At 46.8% G+C, this 12,500-nt stretch overlaps 1 protein-coding gene and 1 long non-coding RNA gene across 2 annotated transcripts; one reads left to right on the forward strand and one right to left on the reverse strand.

The window, feature by feature from the left end:
- Positions 1–272: 272 nt before the first annotated feature.
- LOC147978740 (uncharacterized) lies at positions 273–1,057 on the reverse strand. The gene is made up of 2 exons (XM_087516662.1): positions 971–1,057; positions 273–887 (listed from the first exon to the last, which is right to left on the reverse strand). Exons 1-2 carry the CDS (start codon positions 1,055–1,057, stop codon positions 273–275), a joined length of 702 nt encoding a protein of 233 aa, XP_087372788.1.
- Positions 1,058–2,943: 1,886 nt separating this feature from the next.
- LOC125548053 (uncharacterized) lies at positions 2,944–4,112 on the forward strand. Its single transcript, XR_007300884.2, has 3 exons — positions 2,944–3,102; positions 3,194–3,309; positions 3,801–4,112. It is a non-coding gene; the product is annotated as an uncharacterized LOC125548053 (long non-coding RNA).
- Positions 4,113–12,500: the final 8,388 nt, after the last annotated feature.

Raw genomic sequence — 12,500 nt, forward strand, 5'->3', positions numbered from 1 at the left:
ACAATTTAAATTAGTTTCGCAAGACATGACTTCGGGGTCCAAGATAATCTCGCATAACAACCAGCTCATGGCATTACAGATAGCTGAACAAGTTAATAGACCACAGGAAAGACTGCATATTCTTCTTCCAGCCAGCCAGAACATATGACACCTTTGGTTTCATTAGAGGAAGGAAGGAAGGATATTTCTGAATGGAGTAGACCAAGCCACTTTAATGTTAACCCTGGAGTAGAAGCTTGGACCAAATAAGTAGAGACCAAGCCACTTTAATGTTAACCCTGGAGTAGAAGGTTGGACCAAATAAGTAGAGACCAAGCCACTTTAATCTTGACCCTGCAGCTAGCACCAATGTCACATTCTTTCTCTGTTACGACGCCCTCTTTTTTCGGTTCGAACACAGCATCACCTGTTGCAATGGGTATTTTCAAGCTACCACCACATGCAGAGTAGGCCTGTACAGAAACTTTGAAGTCTTGGTTCACATCTACAGAAACAACACGCCTTGAAAGATGAATGTTACCATCTTGATCCACCGGCGGATTATCTCCATCTGAAAAATCAAGCAACACAAATTCTTCAAGGGGAGAGGCACCTTTGCTAAAAACTTTCCCTGCAAATTGACTAGGCCATGACCCATGAATAATTTGCACACTCAGGATAGTGGCCTCGACCGCTTCCCCAAGCTGCTTACAATGAAATCTTATGGTGCAAAGGTTGTTGTCCAAGATTGTACCAAAAGGACCAGGGCTCCGTTGGTATCGGAGGACTTGGTTGATCAATGCTTTTCCATCTTCAAACTCTCTCTTGAACTTAAGATCAACTTCAAAGTCCATAGGTTCAAGGGACAGAATTACACGAGAGGGGCCAGTCAGCGTCAAGTAGGGCTCCTGCAATTGGCAATCATAGTATAAGTAACAATTTATATGGCAAAGCCAATAAACCACCTCAAGCAGGGAAGAGGAATGTATACATCTGCAGTAATGATTTGGCAGTTATCGCTCGTGCGATTGAAGAGAAAGTTGCGATTATAATCCACATGGTCTCGGGCAGCAACCATGCCATAGACACGAAGTGGTCACCCGAGTTTCGGCTTCTCGACTTCGATGGAGTAGACTTGCAAGCTGCGGGAGACCAAAGCATGTGGGATGGTTTTGTATGTGGTCAGCATGTTCTTGATCGTCGCTGCATACGACACAAAGAGTGTGTTACAACATATAAGGTCTGTCAGCAAGAAACATAATAATACACAGAAACCGAAAATTTTCTTTGGTTCCGATTTCGATGATTACGAATAGGAAGAAAATTATGCTTGCTGCAAGTTATTATGCGAATTAACTCATATAAGTGCGTATATTGTTTACTTACTCTCATCTTCGAAGTTACCGAACTTGCCATAGCACCTGCATTCCCAGCCTATACGGTACTCTTGCATGATCTCCTCATCCGTTAAGTACTCGGGCAGGAACAGCTCCCCATCCGTTGAGTTGTCGTCTTCGTTCTCCGAGATCTGCTCCGGCGTGGCTGAACCGTCTTCGATCCCAGAGGAGGATTTGGCCTCCTTACGGCGGCGCTACGCGGATTCTCCGCCGCTACCCTCTTTGGCTTCTCCTATCACCTCCATCTCCAAAAGCAGTGTTCTCCCTCTCCTTCTTTCCTCGACGCCACCCCCACAGCCGCAGTTGCGAGATCTAGGGTTTTCCTTTTTCTTTTCTTGGATATAAATGTTTTATCTCTTTTTTAGGGGGAATCGAAGAAACTTTATTGAATAATGTGAGAATCCAAATAATCTTTGGAAGATTAACATCTTGGTGGCAACTTTGACTAGATTAGGGCATCTCCAACGGCAACCCGCATCCATCTGTGTACAAGCGGAGCCAGTCCACGGACACAGATGCGGGAGAATGTTATCCAACCGTAGCCACATACATTTCAAAGTGAATTTTAACTAACCGAACGAAATTCATGCAAACCGATCGATATTCATCAAAATTCGAATAGAAAATAACACAAACTATCCATACATACCATGCAAATTAGGTCTAGTACAATAATGTATCTAAATCGACTAGATACCGGATGTCCAACAAGTTTTTCATGAACTAATCATGTCGTTCCACACATATCCTCCCTTCAGCTTCATCAAACCGTGCTACGGGCTACATATAATGTGTAGACCAAAACATTGAGTGAATGAATCTATCAACAAGTTGAGCAAAAGAAAGTAAAACTTACGATCTCATCCTCTGTTCCGTGCAATGGCCATCTTGCCTCGAGTTGACGAACCACGTCGCAAAACTTGATGATGCTGATCTGGATAGCGTGCCAGCGATACGACAATTGTAACACCCCGATAATCAAGCTACAATGATCTTCCCCTAATATGCCATGTCACCATTTTTTTTCATAATTAAAATGGAATTAAATAATTAATTCAACTCAAATTCAAATTCATATTAGAAGTGCAGAAACTGTTTCTTCAGATATTAAAATAAAAGTGTCTGTAATTGCAAATAAGCACTACGTAATTTTCATGTAGTAAACAAACCCTCAAGGAATTATTAAAATGCCCCTAACTTATTTAAAACAGAGCCAGCAACATTTAACTTTAATCATTTCAATTTAAATAAAAATTTAAGAAATTCACAAATAATCAAGACTTGTTATACTAGCTCAACTTATAGCCCATTATTTATGTACCCACTCTCATAGTTAACAAAATTCATTTTCTATCCATATAGAATACAAAATAGTGGAGAAAGAATAAAACAGAAACGGAAAATAATGAAAAGAAAAAGACCTAAGCTGGGAGCAACTACAATAGAAAAGAGGCTTGTGGTAGAAAAATAGAAAAACGGATCTGGACCATCGGATGGGAGACTGATGGCCCAGATTTAGGTGCAGCAATCTGTCCGGATAATTTGCAAAAAGGTCCTTCCCTGCAAGCTAATTTGGTCTCAGTGCCCTCGTCGTTCAATCCCAAATCCCCTACAGAGCAGCAGTCCCAACGCTGGCGGCGGCGGCCCATATCCCTCCTCAAGCTGGGCGAGTTCAGAAAATCTCCGATGGCTGCTGGCCGTCGTATCGCCGACGGTGCAGTTTGAGGTAGACAAAATCAAATCTCCCCGGCTAATAAGCTCTGCCCCGCAGTTTGCTCGTCAATCTCGTAGCCTCTGATCTGAATCTCCGGTAGCAGTCGGTTCGTCGCCTCCTCTCTCTCTCAGGCACATCAGCTCGTGACCTTCTCCCCCTCGTTAGCGGCAAGCCGGTGATGAGCTCCTCGGGTCCTTCCCAACCGCCCAATGCGACTTGGTATAAACCTACAAATCTTCGACACAGTTGTTCATTTTCCTGGTAAATAGATGTTAACTTTGTTTGCTATTTGTGCTGCAGCCCAATTTTACTGTATCAAGTAAATTTATGCTTTATCTGTACAGTTCTATTTTCCTGTACTTGTTCGTCTCAAATCTGCTTGTGTGTGAATGATGCATTTTAGTAACTTAAGTTTGTTCGTGTATTGCTCCTGTTCTTGGTGGTTTGGTACTCTAATTTGGAACTTTTGTTTCTCTATTAAGTAATCTGGAGAACCAAGTTGGAGGGTTGAGGACGGTTGGATAATCTTAGGGTCTTGAAGTTTAGGACAATTCACTAAAAAGCTCGGAATTTCATCTTAAGTTTGACAACTAGGTTATGTATCCTTGGTTGGAGCGGTGAATGAAGTTGACATAATGACTGTGTCTCTTCTCAAGATATGGTATTTCGTATATGTTTCTAACTAACACCTACTTATTTGGTGTTCTTAGCTAGGTAGATTGAATTGATCAAGTGTATAAGAGTACATGGAGGTTAAAACTCCCACGTAGAAGCAGGAATGCCAGCAGATGAAGATCGATTAACAGGAACCACCAAAACAGGACACAAATTATACTCATAGATCTTTTCTGTTATGTACTATCAAGATGCTTGTTGGACAGTGGTAGTTTCAGTCCTTTAAACTGGGTCCTGTTGGCCATGTACTAAAAGCAATCTATGTATATCTCTTGTGTTGTATTCTCATGTACTCAAATACTCAAATGCTTGCTGCGCGGTGATAGTTCCAGTCCTTAATTTGCTCACGCACTCGGACACTTCCAGTTTGACATGTATATGTAGTTCTGCTTGATATGAGATGGCTTAATTATCTCATGTGCTAAACAATTTGTGATATATATTGATGTTTTCTTAGTAGTAACCAAGATATCCGACCCTCTTGAAAAATTAGTGATGTCTCAGAGGCTAAAATAGACACTTAAATGTGTATGAATTTCATGAAGTAATATTTGCAAATATTTTTGTATCAAACTAATTAAGATGAGATGGGCATCAACACTGTGCATATCTAAAAATGGTCATATTTCACAAAGACTCAAGGTCTGTACTGCAAATATGCTATTTCATATCTAACCGTTTGTAGGGGGTTTTCTGTGAAAAGTACATTAAGTGGTTTGAGATCCCCCACCTAAATCTAGGCCATCCATCTCCCATCTAGTGGTCTAGATCAGTTTTTTCTATTTTTCTACTACAAGTCCAGATTCTATTGTAGTCTCTCCCACCTAAGCTACTATGCATGTGGGCTCTAGTGCCTACAGTGCATCTGGCCCAGCCCTCCTGGCCTTTCTCCTACCTCACCTATGGAGGAGGTAGAGGCCATGGCGTGGAGGCCATCCACGCCACCACGGCTCGATGGCCACCACGTGCCCTCACCAGCCCTATAAACTCGTCCCCCTGAGACCCTAGAACGCCCTCGTCCATTACCCCCTCGATCCCCATCATCCCCCATCTCCTCTGACTCAATTTCGAGCTCGAGGATCTCGCGGTGACCGCTGCCTCGTCGGTGTTGTCGCGGCCACCGGCGTCTCCGGCATGCGGGGGCACGTCAAGGAGGTCTGCCACGACCGGCTTCATTCGTCCCGGGGACCGGCTCGAACTGGGACGCCCTCGAGCCGACACGATCTTCATCTTCTTCATTTGGTCGCCACACCTCGTCGTTGCTCTGATCCGCCTCCGGCCTCCTCGACCTCGCCATCAAACTCGAGGTGAGCCCCTCTTTGGATCCCCTCTGTGTTAGACGTATAGCTGTAGCATAACCAATGTAATCTCTATCTATCCTAACAGGCTGTACCTCTCTTTCCTCTCTCGATCTTCTCTGTAACCCGTACACATCCTGGAGATCGTATGTAACTTCTTGTACGCCACGACAGGCTTTCTGTCTCAGATAAATATACACCACGAGGCTTTCCATGGAGAGAAGGAATGCTTCCATCTAATCTTACATGGTATACAGAGCCGTCCTCGTCCCAATCTAGCTACCAGAAACTTCTCCATCGACATGGCTTCCTCGACTGCAGTCGTCCTCAAACTTGGTCCTCTGCCGGCCAAGAAGTTGACAAAGGGGAATTATCTCCTATGGAAAGCCCAAGTGATGCCCGGCCTGCGAGGAGCGCAGGTCACGGGGCTCCTAGATGGAGCACCAGCAGTCAGACAGAAGGATCGGCAGCAGTTGGACAAGACCATGGCTAGGGTGCCAAACCCACTGTATGCGCCATGGCTGCAGAAGGATCAACAAGTCCTTAGTTATCTACTGAATTCTCTCTCAAAAGAGATTCTTGCACAGGTTATTGGTAAGGAAAATACCTATGATCTATGGACTGCAATCACCACAATTTTTGCATCACAGTCACAGTCTCGCATCACAAATCTGCGGATCGCCATCACCACCACAAAGAAGGGCACGATGTCCAGCTCCTCCTTCATCGCAAGGATGAAGAATCTTGGGGACGAACTTGCAGCAGCAGGTCGTCCAGTTTCAGACCCCGAGATGGTGGACTATGTACTCATGGGTCTCGACCGCGACTATGATCTCGTGGTGGCGGTCATCGGCGCTGTCAAGACATCCACCACTGTCGACGAACTCTTTGCCCAAATATCCGCCTTTGATCAAAGGATAGAGATGTTGGGTGATGGGGCAGAAGGTGTCGGCTTCAACTCTTCAGCAAACTTGGTGTACAATGGTCGTAGGCGCAACAATAGAGGCCGCGGAAGGCGTCCTCCCACTCCTTCTAGTGCCGGCACCAATAGTGGCAGAACCTACAGAGGGCGTCCACAACAACAACAGCAGCAACAACATCAACAATCAGCTCGGGATTTGTAACGCCCTCGATGCGGCTATATCTCCCACGTGTCGAAGCACGACTTAGAGGCATAACCGCATTGAAAGCAATGTCGCAAGTGAGGTAATCTTCGCAAACAACCCATGTAATACAATAGGGGAAAAGATACATAGTTGGTTACACTCGCCACTTCACACAATTACATGAATAAAGCATTACATCATCCAAATACAAACAAGGTCCGACTACGGAACCAAAATAAAAGAAGACTACCCCAAATGCTACACAGGTCCCCGATCGTCCCGACTGGGCTCCACTACTGATCAACTAGAACGAAACAACACAAAGGGCAAGATCTTCATCGAGCTCCTCCTTGAGCTTGGTTGCGTCATCGGCACGGTTCAACGGCACCTGCAAACTGGTTTTGGAAGTAACTGTGAGTCACGGAGACTCAGCAATCTCGCACCCTCGCGATCAAGACTATTTAAGCTTAAGGGTAAGGTAAAGGTATGAGGTGGAGCTGCAGCAAGCGACTAGCATATATGGTGGCTAACATACGCAAATGAGAGCGAGAAGAGAAGGCAAAGCACGATCGAGAAACTATGATCAAGAAGTGATCCTAGAACAACCTACGTCAAGCATAACTCCAACACCGTGTTCACTTCCCGGACTCCGCCGAGAAGAGACCATCACGGTAACACACGCGGTTGATGTATTTTAATTAAGGTCAAGTTTAGGTTTTCTACAACCGGGCGTTAACAAATTCCCATCTGCCCATAACCGCGGGCACGGCTTTCGAAAGTTCAAATCCCTACAGGGGTGTCCCAACTTAGCCCATGACAAGCTCTCACGGTCAACGAAGGATATACCTTCTCCCGAGACATTCCGGTCAGACTCGATATCCCGGTTCTACAAGACACTTCGACAAGTTAAAACAAATCCAGCAACACCGCCCGAATGTGCCGACAAATCCCGATAGGAGCTGCACATATCTCGTTCTCAGGGCACACTCAGATGAGACATCCTACGAGTAAAACCAAACCTCAAGTTGCCCCAAGGTGGCCCCGCGGTCTGCTCGTACGGACCAACACTCAGAGGAGCACTGGCCCCCGGGGGGGGGGGGGGTTAGAATAAAGATGACCCTTGAGTCTGCAGAACCCAAGGGAAGGTGGTAGGTTGTTAGTGCAAATGGTAAAACCAAGGTTGGGCATTGCTAGAGGAGTTTTATTCAAGGCGAACTGTCAAGGGGTTCCCATTATAGCCCAACCGCGTAAGGAACGCAAAAATCCGGGAACATAACACCGATATGACGGAAACTAGGGCGGCAAGAGTGGAACAAAACACCAAGCATAAGGCCGAGCCTTCCACCCTTTACCAAGTATATAGATGCATTAAATAAATAAGATATATTGTGATATCCCAACAAGTAAACATGTTCCAACAAGGAACAACATCTCCATGTTCCAACAAGGAACAAACTTCAATCTTCACCTGCAACTAACAACGCTATAAGAGGGGCTGAGCAAAGCGGTAACATAGCCAAACAACGGTTTGCTAGGACAAGGTGGGTTAGAGGCTTGGTTCAACAATATGGGAGGCATGATAAGCAAGTGGTAGGTATCGCAGCATAGGCATAGCAAAACAGCGAGCAACTAGCAAGCAAAGATAGAAGTGATTTCGAGGGTATGGTCATCTTGCCTGCAAAGTTTACAGAGTTGACTGGATCCTCGATAGCAAACTCGACGGGCTCCTCGTTAGCGAACTCGTCTCCCGGATCTACCCAAACAAGACAAACAAGCAACAAGAACACAATCAACCACGTGAAAAGCTCAAACAACATGATGCAACAAGGTATGCTATGCGGGATGCGATATGTGATGCATATGCAAGATTTGACAAGGAATGAAAGAACCTGGCCTCAAATTGGAAATCCAAGTGTGCCACTGGAAAGGTGATGTGATTTCTCTTGAAAACGATATAAAGATCACCGGAATCGGAGACACGGTTTGGAAATGGCAAGCAATACAAATATGGCACCGGTCTGCGATAAACAGCAAGTAACCATCTAAATGCAACAAGACAAACATGCTACAACACTCAAACATGGCAACAAAATACATGGCAGGGATCCACTCATGATGCTTAAAAAAAGATGAACACTGAGCTACGGCCAATTCATCCATTAACAGGTTCAAACAAGCATGGCAAAAGTGCAATTGGTAAGCAGATCTCAGACTTAGTGAAATTAACACTAGTCTGGAATTTCAGATCGGGTAGCACACTTTGGAGCATGAAAACTATATGCTACAGGAACTTAACATGGAAAAGTAAAGCATGGCATGGAGCTACTCAAAGAGCTTAACAAAAGTCCCTTGGTGACCTTGAGCCAAAAGGGATCAGAAAATACAATTGCAAGCCTGTGAACATGGCAAAAAAACTTAAACAGATCACAGACTTAGTGAAAAACTGGAGCATGCAAATCAGATATCAAGTAGGCATGTTTACGAGCTCGATGCACTCACTACGGAGCATGTCATGACAATCTAAGCATACACCCATCAAGAATATACATTATACAAGCTAGACATGGCAAGAACAATAACATAGCATGCACGGACCAACTACAACATCCTCGGCAAAATCGCTAACAAGTAGACAATCTGCCTAGGTTCATGAAATAGTAAAAGTAGAGTTCGATTGACTCAAGCTAGGGTGCTCCATAATTGCAAACAAGGACATGGATGGATAGAGCACTACAATATTAACAAATCACCCTTACTGATCATCCTCAAAAGAGGGACGGACCACTAGGAAATAACAGGAACATATGGCATATTGATAAAAACAGATCAAGGACTTACTGGAATTGCTAAGTCCCTGAAATCAGCATTAACGAATGCACCACTTTGCAAGCTTGTGCTAGTCACCACACACATCACAAAAATACATGGATTACACCTCTGGAAAGATGACAAAGCATATAACAAAACATATGTAGAGCTCAGGGGCATATCATGCACACAATAATCATGGCAAAAATGGCACTCTTCCAACAGCATTTCGGGCATCAAGATGAGCTCAAATGAAAATGATGCAATGAGATGAAATGATGTGCTCTCTGAGACAAACATTTTGATATGCTACACGCGCAAAACGGAGCTATGGATGCAAAGTTACGGCATGATGAACATGGGCATTTGAATCTGGCAATCTCGGGGACTTAGTGGAATTTTACCCCGCGGGAAAAGTCAACCCGGGACGAGGAGATCCGGGACGGGGTGGATCCGGTTCGGGATGGCGCCGTTTGGTTCGTCTCCTGGTGGATCTCATCCATCATCGTCTCCGGCGAGCTCGAGGAAGTCCGGCGAGGTCAGAGTTGGCCGGAGTTGGCGGTTCCGGACCGGATCTGGCCGGATCCGGCCGGATCTCGACGAGGGCGGCGCGGGGAGGCAGCCTTCGGGCTTGGGCGGCGCGAGGAAGCTTGGCGGCGGGCGGAGCTTGCGCGGTGGCATGGAGTTGCTCCGGTGGAGCTTGCCGGCACGGGGAAGTGAAGGCGGCGGCGGTGAAGAGGCGGCGCGGTGCGGCAGTGACGTGGCGGCGCGGCGAGGAGTGGAGCCGGGCGGCGAGTGGGCTCCTCCGCGGGAGGCGGTGGCGGCGGGCCGCGGCTCCGGCGGGCGGCTGCCGGTGGCGGCGAGCACGAAGGGGCGCGGCGGCGAGGCAGTCAACGCCGGCAAGGAAGACGTGGGAGCGGGCACGGGCTCCCGCGGGGAGGCGGTGGCGAGATGGGCCCGCGCGGGCCCCGGATGGGCTCCGCGGGCCGCGACGGCGGTGGGACGACGGCGGGATAGGTGGCGTGCTCTGGTTCGCCGGGGAAAGCGGGGCGGACATGTCCGGCCCGGTCGGACACGTCCGGCGGCTGGAGGAGGGAGGAGACTAGGGTTAGGGGTAGGAAAGATCCAAAAATTTCGGGGGAGTGGCCTTTTTATAGATTGGAGGAGCTAGGAAGCTCAGAATGAGGAGCGGTTTTCGGCCACGCGATCGTGATCGAACGACCGAGATGATGGAGCAGGTTTAGGTGGGTTTTGGGCCAAAATGGAAGGGTGTTGGGCTGCAACACACACGAGGCCCTCTCGGTCCCTCGGTTAACCGTTGGAGCATCAAACGAAGTCTAAATGATACGAAACTTGACAGGCGGTCTACCGGTAGTAAACCAAGGCCGCTTGGCAAGTCTCAGTCCAATCCAGAAACGTTTAATACCCGCACACGAAAAGATGTAGAAAGGGACACCGGATGACATAGGAGCGCCGGATTGCAAAACGGACAACGGGGAAAATGCTCGGATGCATGAGACGAACATGTATGCAAATGAAATGCACATGATGACATGATATGCAATGCATGACATGCAATCAATGACAAGGCAACAACAGCGAATAACTGGAGGACACCTGGCACATCGGTCACTGGGCGTTACAGGATTACCCCGAGTGCCAAATATGTTACAAATTTCATGTAGGAGGTGCCCGTGCATGTTGGGATCGCTATGAAGAAGCTGATTATGATGAGAAGGAGGCCAATGCCGTCACCAACAACTATGGCATCTGAAGGAAATATGCCCTAGAGGCAATAATAAAGTTATTATTTATTTCCTTATATCATGATAAATGTTTATTATTCATGCTAGAATTGTATTAACCGGAAACATAATACTTGTGTAAATACATAGACAAACAGAGTGTCACTAGTATGCCTCTACTTGACTAGCTCATTGATCAAAGATGGTTATGTTTCCTAGCCATAGACATGGGTTGTCATTTGATTAACGGGATCACATCATTAGGAGAATGATGTGATTGACTTGACCCATTCTGTTAGCTTAGCACTCTATCGTTTAGTATGTTGTTATTGCTTTCTTCATGACTTATACATGTTCCTATGACTATGAGATTATGCAACTCCCGTTTATCGGATGAACACTTTGTGTGCTACCAAACGTCACAACGTAACTGGGTGATTATAAAGGTGCTATACAGGTATCTCCGAAGGTACTTGTTGGGTTGGCGTATTTCGAGATTAGGATTTGTCACTCCGATTGTTGGAGAGGTATCTCTGGGACCACTCAGTAATGCACATCACTTAAGCCTTGCAAGCATTGCAACTAATGAGTTAGCTGTGGGATGATGTATTACAGAACGAGTAAAGAGACTTGCCGGTAACTAGATTGAACTAGGTATTTGGATACCGATGATCGAATCTCGGGCAAGTAACATACCGATGACAAAGGGAACAACGTATGTTGTTATGCGGTCTAATCGATAAAGATCTTCGTAGAATATGTGGGAGCCAATATGAGCATCTAGGTTCCGCTATTGGTTATTGACCGGAGACGTGTCTCGGTCATGTCTACATAGTTCTCGAACCCGTAGGGTCCGCACGCTTAAAGTTTCGATGACGGTTATATTATGAGTTTATGAGTTTTGATGTACCGAAGATTGTTCGGAGTCCCGGATGTGATCACAGACATGACGAGGAGTCTCGAAATGGTTGAGACATGAAGATTGATATATTGGAAGCCTATATTTGGATATCAGAAATGTTCCGGGTGAAATCGGGATTTTACCGGAGTACCAAGGGGTTACCGAAACCCCCCGGGGGCTTAATGGGCCATAGTGGGCCTTAGTGGAGAAGAGGAGAGGTGGCCAGGGCAGGGCCGCGCGCCCCTCCCCCCTAGTCCGAATTGGACAAGGAGAGGGGGGCGGTGCCCCCTTTCCTTCCTCTCTCCCTCTTCTTTCCCCCTTCTCCTATTCCAATAAGGAAGGGAGGGAGTCCTACTCCCAGTGAGTAGCTCCTCCTGGCGCGCCTCCTCCTGGCCGACCGCACCTCCCCCCTTGCTCCTTTATATACGGGGGCAGGGGGCACCCCAAAGACACAACAATTGATCGTTTGATCTTTTAGCCGTGTGTGGTGCCCCCTCCACCATAGTCCACCTCGATAATACTGTAGCGGTGCTTAGGCGAAGCCCTGTGTCGGTAGAACATCATCATCGTCACCACGCCGTCGTGCTGACGAAACTCTCCCTCAACACTCGGCTGGATCAGAGTTCGAGGGACGTCATCGGGCTGAACGTGTGCTGAACTCGGAGGTGCCGTGCGTTCGGTACTTGACCGGTCGGATCGTGATGACGTACGAATACATCAACCGCGTTGTGCTAACGCTTCCGCTTTCGGTCTACGAGGGTACGTGGACAACACTCTCCCCTCTCGTTGCTATTCATCACCATGATCTTGCATGTGCGTAGGAATTTTTTGGAAATTACTACGTTCCCCAATAGTGGTATCAGAGCCAGGTTTTATG

The sequence above is a fragment of the Triticum urartu genome, chromosome 3A (assembly GCF_056163025.1).
Source record: "Triticum urartu cultivar PI428250 chromosome 3A, HENAU_Tu73, whole genome shotgun sequence".
Taxonomy (NCBI): Eukaryota; Viridiplantae; Streptophyta; class Magnoliopsida; order Poales; family Poaceae; genus Triticum; species Triticum urartu.